The sequence below is a fragment of the Momordica charantia genome, assembly GCF_013281855.1.
Source record: "Momordica charantia cultivar OHB3-1 chromosome 9 unlocalized genomic scaffold, Mcharantia_2.0 BLBB01000009.1, whole genome shotgun sequence".
NCBI lineage: Eukaryota > Viridiplantae > Streptophyta > Magnoliopsida > Cucurbitales > Cucurbitaceae > Momordica > Momordica charantia.
The window spans coordinates 4,747,013-4,764,698 of record NW_028275167.1 but is presented as its reverse complement, the minus strand read 5'-3'; the positions used below and the strand labels follow the sequence as shown (position 1 = coordinate 4,764,698).

General features: G+C 39.7%; 2 protein-coding genes across 5 annotated transcripts; one reads left to right on the top strand and one right to left on the bottom strand.

The window, feature by feature from the left end:
* LOC111016020 (putative pre-mRNA-splicing factor ATP-dependent RNA helicase DEAH2) lies at positions 1-4,738 on the top strand. 2 transcript variants are annotated; one of them, XM_022291255.2, is made up of 7 exons: positions 9-510; positions 1,580-1,782; positions 1,903-2,987; positions 3,413-3,538; positions 3,624-3,862; positions 3,968-4,086; positions 4,280-4,738. In XM_022291255.2, exons 1-7 carry the CDS (start codon positions 211-213, stop codon positions 4,404-4,406), a joined length of 2,199 nt encoding a protein of 732 aa, XP_022146947.1. In that variant the 5' UTR covers positions 9-210; the 3' UTR covers positions 4,407-4,738. The 2 variants fall into 2 exon arrangements, with proteins under 2 accessions (XP_022146963.1, XP_022146947.1); XM_022291271.2 differs by lacking the exons at positions 3,968-4,086; positions 4,280-4,738 and having other exon boundaries at positions 1-510; positions 3,438-3,538; positions 3,624-3,764.
* A 68-nt stretch (positions 4,739-4,806) lies between these two features.
* Positions 4,807-15,824, bottom strand: LOC111016008 (DUF724 domain-containing protein 6). Of its 3 annotated transcripts, none has more exons than XM_022291233.2 (9): positions 15,196-15,824; positions 8,924-9,382; positions 8,392-8,503; positions 8,119-8,315; positions 7,358-7,429; positions 6,157-6,262; positions 6,018-6,080; positions 5,726-5,884; positions 4,807-5,642 (listed from the first exon to the last, which is right to left on the bottom strand). In XM_022291233.2, exons 1-9 carry the CDS (start codon positions 15,679-15,681, stop codon positions 4,948-4,950), a joined length of 2,349 nt encoding a protein of 782 aa, XP_022146925.1. In that variant the 5' UTR covers positions 15,682-15,824; the 3' UTR covers positions 4,807-4,947. The 3 variants fall into 3 exon arrangements, with proteins under 3 accessions (XP_022146925.1, XP_022146926.1, XP_022146934.1); XM_022291234.2 differs by having other exon boundaries at positions 6,157-6,247; positions 15,196-15,823; XM_022291242.2 differs by lacking the exon at positions 7,358-7,429 and having other exon boundaries at positions 6,157-6,247.
* Positions 15,825-17,686: the final 1,862 nt, after the last annotated feature.

Here is a 17,686-nt window from a genome sequence, read left to right as displayed (position 1 = left end):
TTTTGTGCTATATAACAAAGCCAAGCTTCATCGTCGTTTTTCTTCTCCCCTCGAATTAGGGTTTCGGAATTTTGCAGAGCCAAAACCAGGCCCCTTCAATCGCTCTTTCCGAGGAAGCAAGCCCCGACCAGGTCCTGTCTTGCTCTTCAGGTAGAGTCCAACTCTTTTTCTTCGGCTATTTCCCATAGTTCTGTGCGGGCTAGGGTTTTAATGGGCGCGGAGAGGAAGAGGAAGGTCAGCTTATTTGACGTGGTGGATGAGACATCGGTCTCCGCGAAGATTAACAAATCGAACGGTGGTGGAGCGGCGTTAAACAATGGCGGTGGCAATGCGGGCAACAGTCTGATCAACCGGTGGACTGGGAGGCCGTTCTCGCAGAGGTACTATGAGATTTTGGAGAAGAGGGAGACTCTGCCGGTTTGGCATCAGAAAGAGGAGTTCTTCCAGGCTTTGAAGGCCAGTCAGACTTTGATTTTGGTCGGTGAGACTGGTAGTGGTAAAACCACTCAGGTTAGTTTGGAAAAAACTTTATGTTTGTACAGATGATTTGTTGTTGTTAGTGGACAAGTAACTTCAGGGTTATTTGTATCTTACTTTTTCTCTTGTATGCAGTTGGTTTTTTTTTCTTTTCTTTTGGTTCTAGGGACATTTATTTGCTTTATGGTATTTTTTAGATTCTATACTGCGTGTTTGTCAAGCAATTGTCAGACTATATTAGGGGTATACTGCGTGTTTGTCAAGCAATTGTCAGACTATATTAGGGGTGCATACCTTTACTTTGTAGTTTGATTGTGGGTTAATACGTGTTTGAAAAGGATTGACATAATTATGCAGCCTAGCCCAGAAATGTACCATCAATATAGATATAGATTATATTTATAGTGGTTTTATTTTCTTAATGCTTGGATTAGATCTTATTTTTATCCTGTTTTAGTCCTTAAAAATGTTCTATTGAACTAGAATGTAAGAGCTTGACTCACCCTTGAGAACGGAAGAAAATATGGGAGGATTTTTTTAATTTGCACAAAAAACTCTATTCAATTGCTGTAGTTAACTTTCTTTTATATATGTAAGAAAAGTCTTGCAGGGCGCCAATTAAATATATAGTTGAGCCATATGTTGAGTTAGTACATGAGTGGGTTAAGATCAACGTTTAATACATTATGGAAAGTTCACTGCTTTCTTCGGTTTAGGCTCATAGATCACTCGAGAATGGGGCCTAGGGGCTGTTGGAGTTTATTTATAATTATTGTTCTTTTAACAGGGTTTCTATAAGGTACTTCTAATAGTTATTTTTGGCAATTAACTTCTTGTTTATTTCGATGGTGCTCAGAAACTTACTACTTGGGTTGGACCTGTGGTAGTAGGTGTAGAATGATATAGTTAAAATGTTGATAATTTTTTTTAACTTGGTTTTAAAAAGCTCGGTTTGGAACTTTTAGAGTCTTTAGACAACTTGTTCGCCTTTTAGTTAAACTCTTGGTCAAATGGGTATCTTGTTCTAGGTTTAACCTCAAAATCATCATCTTCTTACTCTTTGTTATTCTGTTTTTGATTGTGGTGATCATGTCTGTTTCAGATTCCTCAATTTGTCTTGGAAGCTGTTGACCTGGATAGTCCAGATAAGCGTAAGAAGATGATGGTTGCATGCACTCAGCCACGTAGGGTGGCAGCAATGTCAGTTTCTCGACGTGTTGCTGAAGAGATGGATGTAACTATTGGAGAAGAGGTTGGTTACAGCATCCGTTTTGAAGACTGCAGTAGTGCCAGAACAGTTCTGAAGTAATCTCATAATTCCTAGTACTTGCTCTTTGGAGATTATTATTGTCTTTTTACTTGGATGATTTTAAATACGATTCTTGATCTGATTGTAAATTTATTGTACTTTTTTATGGGTGGCAGGTATCTGACTGATGGTATGCTTTTAAGAGAAGCAATGACGGATCCTCTTTTAGAAAGGTATAAAGTAATTATTCTTGATGAGGCTCATGAAAGAACGTTAGCAACAGATGTTCTTTTTGGGCTTTTGAAAGAAGTTTTGAAAAATAGGCCTGACCTGAAGCTGGTCGTCATGAGTGCTACACTTGAGGCTGAAAAGTTCCAGGGTTATTTTTTTGGTGCTCCACTCATGAAAGTTCCTGGTAGGCTTCATCCAGTGGAAATATTTTACACACAGGAACCTGAAAGGGATTATCTTGAAGCTGCCATTCGGACGGTTGTACAGATTCATTTGTGTGAACCTCCGGGTGATATACTTGTTTTCCTCACTGGTGAGGAGGAAATTGAAGATGCATGTCGCAAAATAAATAAAGAAATTGGAAACCTTGGGGACCAGGTAGGGCCTGTCAAAGTGGTGCCTTTATATTCAACTCTTCCGCCAGCTATGCAGCAGAAGATATTTGAACCTGCTCCACCTCCAGTGAAAGAGGATGGCCCCCCTGGAAGGAAGATTGTGGTTTCTACTAACATTGCAGAGACTTCATTGACCATAGATGGCATTGTTTATGTTATTGACCCTGGCTTTTCAAAACAGAAAGTTTATAACCCTCGGGTACGTGTTGAGTCTTTATTGGTATCTCCTATATCAAAGGCTAGTGCGCATCAGAGATCAGGACGTGCTGGAAGAACTCAACCTGGAAAGTGTTTTAGACTTTACACAGAAAAAAGTTTCCAAAATGATTTGCAGCCACAAACCTATCCTGAAATTTTGAGGTCAAACCTGGCAAATACTGTTCTTACCTTGAAGAAGTTGGGGATTGATGACCTCGTGCATTTTGATTTTATGGACCCACCTGCTCCTGAGACATTGATGCGAGCTTTAGAAGTGCTGAATTACTTGGGTGCATTGGATGATGATGGGAACCTGACAAAGCTTGGGGAAATAATGAGCGAATTCCCATTAGATCCTCAGATGTCAAAGATGCTCGTTGTTAGTCCAGAATTCAAATGTTCAAATGAAATATTGTCAATTTCTGCCATGCTTTCAGGTACTTGTGCTTTCTCATTTGCGTCTTTTTCTTTCCCAATTCTATTGAGTTCTATGTAGTGGACGTCAAATTCCCAGGGGTGTTAAACACTGGGCTGGATGCATCAATCTTTTGATGCATTTTTATTGACGTAGCATGTGTGCAGTATCTCTGCATATCATGTCCTCTAACTAGTAGACATGCATGTGATTTCATGTGCATGTTGTTAGAGCACGATTTTGTCAAATTAGGTTGTCATCAGCAACTATCTTCTCTGGTTCCATGCCCCCAGATGGCATGCACCATAAGATTTCTCAGTGAGTGCTGATGTAGTTAGTTGCAGTTTCTCAGTATTATCTCATGAAGCAATGGTCTCGTCTTGCATCTTTGCGTCTGCTGACCTTCCCTGGGCCTCCTCTGTGTGTGATTACCAATTTCTTTCTTAGTACCCAATTGCTTTGTCCGGCCTAGGGAGGCTCAAAAGGCTGCTGACGAAGCAAAAGCTAGGTTTGGCCACATTGACGGAGATCATCTAACGCTCTTGAACGTGTACCATGCTTACAAGCAAAACAGTAAGTATTTCTGTTTCTCACTTTTTGCTGTGTAATTTAGTTAATTCAATTTTTATGGATTCCTAAATCAATTCTTTTGTTGCAGATGAGGATCAATCATGGTGCTACGAAAACTTTATAAATCACAGAGCAATGAAGGCTGCAGATAATGTCAGAGAGCAACTAGTCCGCATTATGTCTAGGTTTAACCTCAAATTATGCAGCACAGACTTCAACAGCCGCGACTATTACGTTAATATAAGAAAGGCTATGCTCTCTGGGTATTTCATGCAAGTTGCTCATTTGGAGCGGACTGGACACTATTTGACAGTAAAGGACAACCAGGTATGGATATGTTTCTTCTCTTTTATATATTGGTTTTTGCACTTTTGTATATGCGCTCTTTTTTGGTCTTATGCACGTTTTGGATTTAACAAATCTGTTCCACAGGTGGTACACCTGCATCCTTCAAATTGCTTGGATCATAAACCAGAGTGGGTCATTTATAACGAGTACGTCTTAACAAGTAGGAATTTCATCCGTACAGTGACAGATATCCGGGGTGAATGGTTAGTCCCCTCTTGCTATAATTTTAAATTCTTGGATCCAGAGGCAAGTTATTTGTACTTTGTTATACATCATGTGAGGTTTTTCACTTGCACTAAGAACTAGTGATTCGACAGTAATCCTGATTTCTTCCAAGTAACTGTCATTACTTACGAGAGTGTTAATTCATTACCTTGCAAATTTCTTGTCCTACAGGCTGGTGGACATAGCATCACATTACTATGATCTGGACAACTTCCCTCAATGCGAGGCCAAGCGAGTTCTCGAGAGGCTTTACAAGAAGCGGGAGAAGGATCGTGAAGAAAGCAGGAACAGAAAATGAGTTTCCCAGCTTGTGCCATCCTCGGGGATTCCAGCTCAATATTCTTTTTCTTCTGAGGTGATGAGAGTGGTGGGTGTCCAAAGAAACCTTAGTTACTCATTCGAAGTTCATCCATGGTCGATTCCAGGAGCGGAAGAAATTGGTTGTATTTCTATACTGTTAAACTAGGCCAGTGTTTTTAGGGATGAATGTAGTTTTAAAACACTCTACTTGCTGCTAGGTTTTGGTTTTCCAACGCAGTGGTTTTTGATTGCTTTTGTGTTATTTATTTTAATGTATGAAATCTAAAAATCTACAAGTAATCAGTTGAAATCTACAAGCTTACGTTTCAATGTTGCTGCAGAACAAATCTTCATAAACAGTTGAAATTCATTTTTGTAGTGCATCCTAAACTGAAAAATTTCCTCCAAAATGGTGCCTTATCATACAAAAGTGGAGTTCCATGAGTTTATCATTAACTTCTAGTTTACCACTACCATTCACAGAATGGCCAAGAACATAACCAGCTGAGTTTTAGAGTAATTTTAACAAACCTATATCATCAAACTGGTTTCAAGGGGAGGGCAACCTGCTTATCAAAATGTAGCCTAGTATTCTCAGTACATTCTCTAATGGCTTCCACATGTGATTGTAGCATCGCAATCTCGTGATCTTTAGACTTCATTTCTGTTCTGATTGATGCCCGTCTCTCCTGCAGCTCCGTAATCTTCTGCTCGATATCCTTGATCTCTTCTGCCAGTTTCGATTTTCTTTGGGTGTGCTCCAATACTTTGTTCTCTGCTTCTTTTGTTTCCTCCTCGTACCGTGCTTGACTATCTTTGATAAATAGCAGTTCATTCGCTCGATTGCAGAGTGTGGAGATATTGAACCCGTGCTGCTCCAAGTCATATAGACTGGCTAACATGCTTTCAAAAACATGTCTCGGATTATCAAACTGTAGTTTGGATATCTTTTCAACCAAACTTGCAAAAGTTACCATGCAACCAATAGCCAATCCTTCACGACATTCCTCCTTGTATGTACTTAAAGGGTGGAAATGAGGCGTTTGTGGAATTTGGGTAAAGACTTCTAAAGAATCAATAGCATTCCAGACAGGCGACTTTTTGGCAAAAGGCCAATCTTGTTTTGTGGTCGTTGCACAGTCAGGTGTTGCATCAACTATTTTCACTTCATTCAAAACATCTACTTGTTCACATCCCTTCGTCCTCCGCTTGGCAGTTGAATCAGGTGTTTGTCCTAAAATGAAAACGAGTACATTCAAATTCCCAACTAGTGCCACTCGTGTTTTCGGTGTGCTAGTGTAACTTTCGTAAACATACTCAATGAATTGATGGTTCCTGAAGATTGCATTCCTCCAAGCCACATCAAAAGAGGTCGATCATCATCATCGATGTTGCTTGATGCGCTTTTATTTTCGACGCCCTTTGTCTTGTGCATCGAGAGTTCATTCCAGTTCTCCCCGTTCAGATCTTGAAGATCTACAAAATGCATTTACAGTTTTCTTTTCCCTTTTTATGTTCTTTTGATAAGTAAATAATGATAATGACAGAAAGGTGGCACAAATACCATCTCGGTTCAACAATATCTTATATTAAAAAATAGCAACCTTACCAGTTACACAACTTGTTCTAATCGCTTTGTCGGGGTTACGTCCAGTTCCATCTTGCTCCTTACCTGTAACACAAAAACTGCGATACTTCAGCCCCAATTATTTATAATGTAAAAATCCATGATCACAGGAACAGGATACCTTTTGCACTAGTCGGAACTAGCATCAATTTCCGAGGCCGCCCCCTCTTTCTCTTATAACTGTTTTTACTAGATTGTTGCTGCTCAGGTTCCTGACAAAGAATATACTAGCATAAAATCCTATCAAACACCGAGCACACTGAAGAAGAGTTAATCAAAACATATACCAGATCTCAGAACGGGTCAAACACCTGAACTACAGAACTGGTTATAGCAAATGCTGTTAAATATCTGTTGCACATAATGGTATTTGGTAGTCTCTCAAGCCTGTCTTGAAGTCATGAAGGATCAGTTTGTAAGCTTTTAAGAGTTTTGAGTACAATTCATTTCTTTCATGCCCCACCCCACATTCACTAGAACTTCAGATTTTCCAGTTTGAAGCAATACATATCCTTGGGAGCATCTCTTCTTCATTACCACTGAATCTGATAAACTCTAACATAGTAGAGACAAGATCCATCAGAATATTGTCTTTTCTTCAGGAAATGGAATAGTGTATGTAGACTAGTTCTCAGAAGGATATATTTATTCTTTGATAAGAAATATTGTATTGAATGAAAACCATTTACAAAAGAAGAGGTGATTTTTGGTCTCTTCCTATTTATCTAAGGAAGACTACAAAAAGGATCCCTAATTGATAGAATTGAAAAAGAAAGGGAGAGTTGCAAAAGTTTTGTGCAAGTTGCTCAACTAGCAACCTTGAAACCAATTAGATCCCACACCTTAAATCCAATAAAAGAAGAAGTTCCCAAATCTTGAAGATCCTTACATCAGAGTTCTAGTGTCCTTAGATATGAATTTCAATGATTAACTAGAATTTGAGAACTTTACAGAACTAAGTTCTGTGGCCTTGGTACTTAAAAGCTCAAATACCTCTGTGAAGGATTCACAAAATATATGATATTCTTTACGGTCCAGGTCCTCACCCCTAATACGTGCATTCTTTCTGGTAAGCCAGATCTTACCATATCCAGATGCATTTTATCTAGGTTGGTCTCTTCATTGTTTGAAGATATGCTGCTCCAACTGACACTAAGTTTGTACCTTATGAAGAGGCCCCTAAAATCATTAGTATCTGAACATTTTTTTGCCAATTTTGAATGAGATTTGGTATATTCTCAATAGGGAGGTTTCCTAGGACATTGGTGGCGTTTTTTAGAGATTTAAACAGGCTGCTTGATGTAACTATTCAGGTTCCTTACCTGCATCAATCTAGCAGGCCTCCCCCTCTTTCGTTTATCACTGAATTTAGTAGCTGCTTGCTGCTCGGGTTCCTGGTAAAGAATATATATCATCAATCTTTCAAACTTCAAGCATACTGAAGAAGAGGTAAATCTATACCCTAGGAAAAACTTATCTTCACAATGAAAACACAAACGTGTTTCTCTCTCTGTAATTTTGCATCAACGAGATATTTTAGAAGTATCCATGTCTTGTAAGTTTATAATAATACATTTTTTATGAGGATCTTTTTTTTTTGGATAAGAATGTATTCTAAGGAATTAAGGATCTTGTATATCATTATTTATTACAATATAGTATTTTCACCAAGACGACCAAGGATATGTATGACATTAATCATCATCATTCCTCTATTCCATTGCATCTCTTTCTTGCCTCTAAAATAAAATTGCATGTTAGTCACTTTTAAAGTGATTCAAACAAATAAACTAACACAAGTGTCCCTATCTTGTATATTAATATATTGTTTTTATAAGAATAATGTATGGTAATATATTAGCTTGGTCAATGGGAGAATAACTCACACCTATTACCATCTCAAAGATCCAATCCCCCACCACCAATTGTTGAACTCAAAAAAAACAAAAAAACAAAAAAACAAAAAAAACAAAAAACAAAAAAAAAAGAAAGAAAAAACTGTCACCTAGAAATCATGAGAAGAGATACCCATTATGAAAATTCATTCAATTTATTTCAAGTTAATTGTATTTAGTTTGCTTACCATGCTCTTCTCTTTTGTCTGATTATTTGAATCTTCCTCCACACCTCTAACCTCATCGGGAAGGTGAAGAGAGTTTTTTTTCGGTGTCATCCATTTTTCTTTTGATGCTAATTGTTTATTCCTTTCAGATTCATTTCTTGTACTCACTTCCTTAGGAATGATCTCTGAGACATCACAATCATCTTTCCCTTCCTTATCTGCCAAGTCAGATGCAAAATAAGAAATTATGCAAGCAAAAATTAGTAGCCTACAACCATCAAGAGCTGTCTGTACCTGTAACTTGAGTCGATTGGCTTTGTGCAAGTGTGTTTCGTTTTTTACCATTTATGACTCTTGATCCTTGCTCCTTCAACTCGCCACTTCCATCAACATCTTCCTTAGTTCTCTGCACATGAAGTAAAAAGTATCATGTTCAATAATTTAAAATCATATAGCAGTAAGAAAAATAGTGTAGATCAGAATGTCCCACAATAATTTTAACTTTTAACTGCTTTAGTGGAACATATTATAGATGATGGCAAGTAGAGGAATTTCACATAGCAATGATATTGCCCGAGGAAATTTTGGGACATTCAAGTGAGTGAAGGTAGCTGATTTCTTAGCAAGTTTACTTTGTTGTTAGATACATACATAAGTAAATAACAAGGGAGCAGGTAACTGACTAGTGACTACTGACATTCAAGAATGATATAATAACTTAAATAAGATTTTCTTCAGTTAAAATATATTCATTTCCGGGTGATGTTCGGACTTGTACAATTATTTAAATAGGTAATGCAGGATTCAAAGCACATAGAAAAATTACCACTTTCTCTCCTCCTTCGGGACTCTCAAATTCATCTGGCGAATTGCTGCTGCTGTCATCATCACAACGAAAACTTTGGTAGCCTCTTTTTCTACCACCACTATTCCATGTTGCTTTTCTACAACGTGATTTCCCTCTCAGTACTCTGCTGTCTGTCTTCCTCAACCCATATGCTGCTGGCGCCCCAGGACTATTGCTTTCTCCTATCTTCTTTAGACTTGAAACTCTCGACTTACAACTGATACTTCTTCTCCTCCTTCTCAAGGTCAAGGCCAATGAGGCAGAATTTTCATCACAAATACTTGGCTGTTCCATTAAATTATTCCTTGAGTTTATGGAATAAGAGTTCTCCTTTTCAATCTTGGTTTCAGCATTTTTTAAACTTTCAGACCGATCATTCTCAATAATATCAGCACCCTTGGAACACCTCTGCAACTGATCTGTCAAGATTGATGCATCCTAAAGTGGAAGAAGTTTTAACCTCAAGTAAAATGTATTCGATGTACATATAACTTTCATCATGGTATCAAAGTTCTTGATGATGATCTAATGTGTAACAAGATGTATGTAATTAAGACTACCAAGCACACTAAAGCAATGGTAAAGAATTAGGTAACGTGGACTACACAGTTATGCAGAACAGTTGCATAGCAGGAGATATCAGACGCTACCTTTCTACCTAACAACTCCTATAAAAAGTTCGTTTGAAATATTTTGTGGTGAATGATCTCAAAGCAATGAGGAAAGTTATAATAACCTAATGATAAAAGAAAGTTAATTTATCAAAGATGAAATCTAATTACACGGTGGGATTTGGCAACTGCTCATCATAAAAAGTGGGATGAGAGAGAGATTTTCATTCAGCATTCCAGAGATGTCAGCTAGTTGTAAGACAATTTTTTACTTCCACGAATTCTAACATACCAGCTAGAATAATATTGTGTAAATTGTATGGTTAATTGCTCCATGCTTTACAAAGAATCTTTAGAGCAGATGTAACTAGTGAACCAAACAACAATGAGATTATAGGCCTTCCAACTCTGATATGTCACACAACTTTTGATTGATAATGACCCTTCGTTTCACACACACACAGAGATATCCAGTGTCACGTTTACACAAGCCTAATGATTATTAGTCTGGGGCCAAACAGTAGCTTCAAACTAAGTATACCATCACCAATTATAACTGAACCTATCAAATTATCAGAAATAAAGCTAACCAAGGTAACTTCTAATTCTACAGCAGTTTGCCTACTACCAAAAGAAAACTCTAAAAGACAAATATTCTGATAGATACTGGAGGTGTTTCCCTAAGATTGGCAGATTGTTAGGCCCCCAATAGTTAACACTTATGTAAGGAAGGGTAAGAAGGGAATTGTACTAGGGGGAGGTAGGAAGGAATAACCGTTTACGGAGTATGGGGCCCAGGGATCATTGTGGGAGTGAGGGCCGAGTGGTTATAAGGCTGGGATAGGTGGGAGTATATTTTCATTCTGGCTTTTGATTACAGAGTAGCTAGGGCTGTAGAGGGAGAGTTACCCACCCTCTCGAATTGGTGGGGTGTTTCTGTAAAGCCTTTGGGCTTCTTTGCTTGAATTCCAATAAGGATTGTGAGGAGATACCTCACAAGTTGGTATCAGATCAGGTTCGTCACTGGGAAAGCAGAGGAAAAATGATGGTCAAAGAGTTAGAAACCAGATGTGAGACAACAGAGAAAGAAATCATCGACATCAAGAGTGTGATTGCAAACCTGTGCGACAAGGTCGATGAACAACAGAAGATGACTACGCGGATCCAGATGATGTTGGAGGGATTTATGGCGGAAATCATCGGGGGACAAATGTCGACATTATCACAAATCAGAGAGTTGTCGATGCTGAAGAACAAGAAGAACAAGAAGATAGAGGAAGTTGCTGGAGTCGTGCCAGCCAACGACGTCGGAAGTGATCGAAATAAGTAAAAAAGTTGAGATGTCGGTATTCTCAGGTATAGACACCGATTCTTGGCTTTTTTGTGCAGAGAGGTACTTCGAGATACATAAATTGACTAAGGAAGAGAAACTAATCGTCTCTGTGATTAGTTTCGACGGAGTGGCTCTAGCATGGTATAGGTGGCATGAACCGGGAGATAAGTTCACTGGATGGGACAATCTGCGGAAGCGTTTACTGATACGGTTTCAAAAATCCAAGGTCGGAAGCTTGTGTGCGAGAGTCTTGGCGATCAAACAAGAAGGCATGGTAGCAGAGAACTGCGAGACCTTCGAAGCTCTGTCTGCTCCTTTACCCCATCTCTCCGACGAGGTCCTCGAAGGTGCTTTCCTGAATGGGCTGGACCCGGTAATCAGGGCTAAAGTTTTAGCCACGGAACCCATGGGCCTGGAACAGATTATGCACAGGGCACAATTAGTCAAGGACATAGCTACAGCGGTCCACGAATCTAGGAATGTGACGATTGACCGCACTACGAAGGTTAACGCGCAAACAGGGCCATGGCGAAGCCGCCTGAGACAACGGCTACCTGCACAGTGACTCTATCGAGCAAGTCGACGACTACGACCACCACATCTCGCAAAGGCTGGTAAGTGATCTTGGCATTATCCCATATGAAACGTTTAATTATGGGATTATTGCAGGAACAGGAACGACTGTCAAAGGGCAGGGGGTCTGTTGTGGAGTAGTTTTGGAATTACCGGAGATCACCATTGTGGAAGATTTCTTGCCAATTGAATTGAATGATCTCGATGTGATCCTGGGAATGAAGTGGCTTCAGTCGATGGGGAAGGTGGAGACTGATTGGCCCGCTTTATCTCGATCTGTTGGATTGGCACGATTAGAAGTGTCTCTAAAGAGACTCTCACGAGCATGGCAAGATACTAATCAGGGGTACATGGTTGAGCTATGGGCGATGACGACTCAAGAGGAAGGCCAAAATGAAGGAATAATGGTACAGACAGCCGCTGTACCGAGGGCAATCCAACAGCTCCTCGCAGACTTATTCCAAAACACTAACAACTTCCCCCTCTGTCAGCTTCACCTTGTCCTCAAGGGGAAATTCAGGAAATTGGAGTTGCATATCGGTATAGGTTTCCCTAGTGGCTTCTTCCTCGGGCAAGCCCTTCCATCGAACAAGAGCTTCAGGAACCCTTGTGTCCGGGTTGACTCCGGTAGCGAAGATTTCCTCCGGTTCAGCCTTCCATTCTACGCATCCGTCAATTGAGCGGGGATGTGCTGAGTCACGGGGTGGTGTCCAACTGCCTTCTTTAACTGTGAAACATGGAAGACGGGATGGATCACAGCTCCAGGGGGTAAAGCCAACTTATAGGCTACCTGTCCAATCCGTCGCTCGATTCGATGGGGGCCAAAGTATTTGGTCGAGAGCTTCTCATTCCTTTTCTTGGCAAGGGATTTTTGTCGATAAGGTCGAAGCTTTAAGAACACCAAATCACCTTCCTCAAACTGTACTTCGGTGCGGTGGGAATCCGCCATCTTCTTCATGCGAGTCTGTGCTTTCAAGAGATTATCCTTATGCAAAACCAAAGGCCCATTGCCTATTTTAGCCACACCCTTTCGAGACAAGGACAGGCGAGATCAGTATATGAACGTGAATTAATGGCAGTCACCTTGGCCATACAAAAGTGGCGACCATACCTACTAGGACAACGGTTTATAGTTCGTACTGATAAGCAAGCTCTCAAGTTCCTTCTGGAACAACGTATTGTGCAGCCTGAATACCAAAAGTGGGTGTCTAAATTACTGGGGTACGATTTCGAAATCCAATACAAGCCAGGATTGGAGAATAAAGCAGTCGATGCTCTATCCCGCATGCCACCAATCAGCCACTTGAATGTAATAACGGTACCTGTCTTGTTGGATGTGGAACTCTTGAAAGCCGAGGTACTCATTGATCCCTTACTCTCTAAAATCATGACTGAAGTTATTGCAAACCCCTCAAGCCACCCCAAATTCAGTGTTCCGCACGGGACACTTTACCATTAAAGCCGCATGGCTATTTCGGCAGGTTCTTCCTTGAAACAGGCTATCCTCCATCTCTACCATAATTCCATTATGGGTGGTCACTCAAGGTTTTTACGAACGTACAAACGCATTACAGGGGAACTGTCTAGTCTGGAATGAAAACTGATGTTAAGAGATTTGTGGAGGAGTGTTGTATCTGCCAACGAAATAAGTCTTTGACCGTGTCACCGGTGGGTCTCTTGCAACCCTTGGTTGTGCCAGATAGGGTTTGGGAAGACATTACGATGGATTTCGTAGAGGGACTACCAAAATCCGCAGGGCAAGACTCCATTTTTGTGGTGGTGGATCGGTTTAGCAAGTATGCACACTTTATTCCCTTGTGCCATCCCTTCACGGCTAAAACCGTAGCTACAGCTTTCGTCAAAGAGGTGGTTCGCCTCCATGGCTTCCCACAATCAATCATCTCAGATAGGGACAAGATTTTCCTAAGTCACTTCTGGACAGAGTTGTTTCGCCTCCAAGGGACAAAATTGAAGCACAGCACCGCGTACCACCCTCAGACCGACGGGCAAATAGAGGTCGTGAACAGATGCCTAGAGACGTATCTGAGGTGTTTTTGTGGAGAATCTCCACGAACTTGGGGTACTTGGTTACCTTGGGCGGAATATTGATAAAATACCACATTCCACAGCTCCTTGGGCACCACCCCATTTCAGGCTGTGTATGGTCGTCCCCCACCACCACTGGTCCATTATGGCAGCCAAAAGACGGTCAATGCGACCTTAGATCAGCAACTAGCCGATCGGGACCAAGCTCTCCTAATCGTAAAGGATAATCTCTTGAAAGCACAGACTCGCATGAAGAAGATGGCGGATTCCCACCGCACCGAAGTACAGTTTGAGGAAGGTGATTTGGTGTTCTTAAAGCTTCGACCTTATTGACAGAAATCCCTTGCCAAGAAAAGGAATGAGAAGCTCTCGACCAAATACTTTGGCCCCCATCGAATCGAGCGACGGATTGGACAGGTAGCCTATAAGTTGGCTTTACCCCCTGGAGCTGTGATCCATCCCGTCTTCCATGTTTCACAGTTAAAGAAGGCAGTTGGACACCACCCCCGTGACTCAGCACATCCCCGTTCAATTGACGGATGCGTTAGAATGGAAGACTAAACCGGAGGAAATCTTCGCTACCGGAGTGAACACGGACACGGGGGTTCCCGAAGCTCTTGTTCGATGGAACGGCTTGCCCGAGGAAGAAGCCACTTGGGAAACCTATACTGATATGCAACTCCAATTTCCTGAATTTCCCCTTGAGGACAAGGTGAAGCTGACAGAGGGGGAAGTTGTTAGGCCCCCGATAGTTAACACTTATGTAAGGAAGGGTAAGAAGGGAATTGTACTAGGGGGAGGTAGGAAAGAATAACCGTTTAGGGAGTGTGGGGCCAGGGATCATTGTGGGAGTGAGGGTCGAGTGGTTATAAGGCTGGGATAGGTGGGAGTATATTTTCATTCTGGCTTTTGATTACAGAGTAGCTAGGGCCATAGAGGGAGAGTTACCCACCCTCTCGAATTGGTGGGGTGTTTCTGTAAAGCCTTTGGGCTTGTTTGCTTGAATTCCAATAAGGATTGTGAGGAGATACCTCACACAGATCAACCACATATGTTTGTTATAACATATTCATCATCCCCGACCCTATCCTGTTTCATTTTATATCCATTTCCACATTCCAACGACAATGGAAAAGGGCATTTCTAAACGTACCTCCCAACGACTTCCAGAAAATTTCACACTAGTCAATTGCTACGACAAGGTGCGTACTTCAGACTAAACACCAACCAAGGAACCTTCCCTGGTTGAAAATTGATAGATTCTTCCTTCTAGAGGAAGAATATACTGTTGGAGTTCTAAGTTAGCTTCAAACTTGCCGTGGGTGGCAACACAGTCACCAGCCATTCCTAGTGGCCAGTAAGAAGACTCGGAATCGAATGCTCCAATTCCGTTTTAGCTCAGAGTACGGAAGGTAGGAATCTTTAAGCATACCAACCCAAAGGAAAAAAAAATCTCGTCCAAAGTCTTTGTCAGTCAGTTTTCTAATAAAACCAAACAAATTGACTGAACTAAAGCCACCCAAGCTCGCTGTCAACTACTACATGCAATCTAACTAAAAACCCACCACTTTCAGCGTTCAATTCACAAATGGAACAGCATTACAGATCCACAAGACGCTAAGATTCAAAGGAAAGCACTACATCAACCGAATAAATTTTGAGCATAAAGAGCAACCAAGATAAGTTACCATCTTTGGGGGCACAACCCAGTTGCCATCAACCCAATCCTGATGCAACCTCAACTGGTTCCGCTGAAAATCCATGACATGCAGTGGGTTCTTGAAGAAAACAGAGTATCCACCATCTTCCAGAACCTTGCAGACCACACCAGTCCACCACCCATCTTTATCAACCGCATCAACAATGTCGCCTTCCTCGAAATCCTTGAGGGAAGAATCGGGCGGCAGAGGCCTCAAACTAAGGGCATCGACTTGCTCCTTAAGAGGGGTAGATCCATTTTCAGTGACCAGGGTCTTGTACTCAACAAGGGCCTTCTTCTTCTTGGATTGAGAGAAAGGGGAAGTGGGGAGCTTCAGAATTGTGGCTCTGAAAAGGGCGCCCTTGAACCCGTCCTCATCAATGGAAACTTCAATTTCAGAGCCAATGGTGAACGGCTGGTGATGGTGGTCGTGCTGCTGCTGGGTGTGGCTTGAAGGGGAATCGAATCCCCCCATTTGCGGTGGTGTACTTAATATAAACCCTAGGATTTTGGATTGGGTCTGCGTTAAATTTTAAAACCCATTGTTGTCAATTTTCAAGCAAAGGAAATTTGGGATTTTTTCAGCCCTTTGGGGAACTGGTGAAGATGGCTAAACAAAATCCCGCGGGCTGTTTTTAATGCTTTCAAAAAAACTGGTAGCAGAGCAGTAATCCAGAGGATGACAAGAGGTAATTTTCTCAACTTGTGTATAAAATATCAAAATTTTCAGATAAAAAATTATTGTCAAAATTTGAGTACAAACACTGGAGGACATCCAACTTGCAGCCTCTAAATATATGTCAATTAATACAGATTTTAGTTTATCGTCAAGATATTTTCTATTTACTTGATTATACATTAGAAATTAGGGAAGTGAGTTCTTTTATGTTGGGGAGGGGATTCGAACTCACAACCACTTAGTTGGAGGTATATGCCAATTACCACTGAGCTATGCTCGCTTTGGCGATATAAAATGTTATTTTGATTGGTTAATTTGAGTAATAAATTATGATAGGTGGAGAAATAATTAATCAAAGAGTAAATGAGAAATAAATACAATTAAATGATTAGAGAGAGTTTTCAAGATAGAGAGAAAATTAATTTGAGAAAAGTAGAATTTGTTAAGTTATTTGAAAGAAAATGAAACAAAAAAAGAGGGAGAGAAATTGGGGGGAAGTGGTTGGGAGGGTGTGAGGCAAAAATTTATATTTGAATTACAAAATTGTCCTCAGAATAATAGTGAAATGTTTAAATTAGAAAGAACAAAATAGAGAGAGAAAGTGATATGAATGAATAAAAGCCAATAAGAGTTTGTTCTTACATGGTCAAGTGAAGCGCCTCCAAATCTCATCCTAAGAAGTCAAAATTTGGTCAAAATTCATCCATCATTTATTATAGACGAGATTTAATAGTTTGATTGGCTTTTCTTTCAAATACTTACATTTCTTTAAACTTTTCATATTCTAGACTATTTATTTACTTGTCTATTAAATTTTGGTAAGTTGTGAGTCTTTTCTTTTGTTTGAGACTCTTCACATGGTTGGCTAAATGAGTATATAAAGTCATGGTTGTGACATTTGTAAAATCAAATGATAGAGGATTGAAATGAACCATTGAACCTTTCTTTTAGCCAATAGCTAATGTATTTTACAATCTTGTGATAGTTTGCATGTTTAGGATCATTAAAGTAAAACTTGATCTATCTTGCTCGTGGAGTGATTCAGATCTCAAACAAGAAACGAGTTTTATTGTCTTGAGATATTGATCAAGGTAATCCGGTTTTTTTACTTTCCTTGGGTTGGTTACATGATTGTTTTGGGATTTTTGAGTTTGTGATCTAAAGGTCTTGTTTGTGAACAAGATTGCTAGATACAATTCCAAAAAGTTTCTTAACAGAAAGTTTCTTTACACTGTGCTTTTGATATATACTATAGATAAACTATGTCATTTATTTGTTAAAAAAAACTATGTCATTTATACCTCACTTGAAAGAAATTGATTTTATTAACGGGCTTATTATAACTTTTATAATAATAACGACTTGGATTTTATGTGTTATGTAGTATCCGAGTATCATGTTTACCTGTCTAAATATGTTAATATAACAATGATTTAACGATATATTAACTTTTTGTTGATAAATTTTAACAAACTAGAATAACTTAAAAGAAAATTTTTAATACATCGATGAAATCAGGATTTATAATATATGAAAAATCAAATTGAGAATTAACTCAAACATTAAGCATCGTCTTGTATATTTAGCCTAAGAATAAATTCTCAAGTTGAAAGTTCAGACTTAAATGATTGTTGAGGTTTTTATTGGTAAGTTTTATTTTTTTTTAATTTGACTTTTTGGTCGATAATATATCTTCACTAGCTAAAATTTTATCTGAATAGTCGTCAAAATATATATTTTTCCATCCATGTTCAATGAATAATAAAATATAAAATTTCAAATTACTGATCTTGGTACCAAT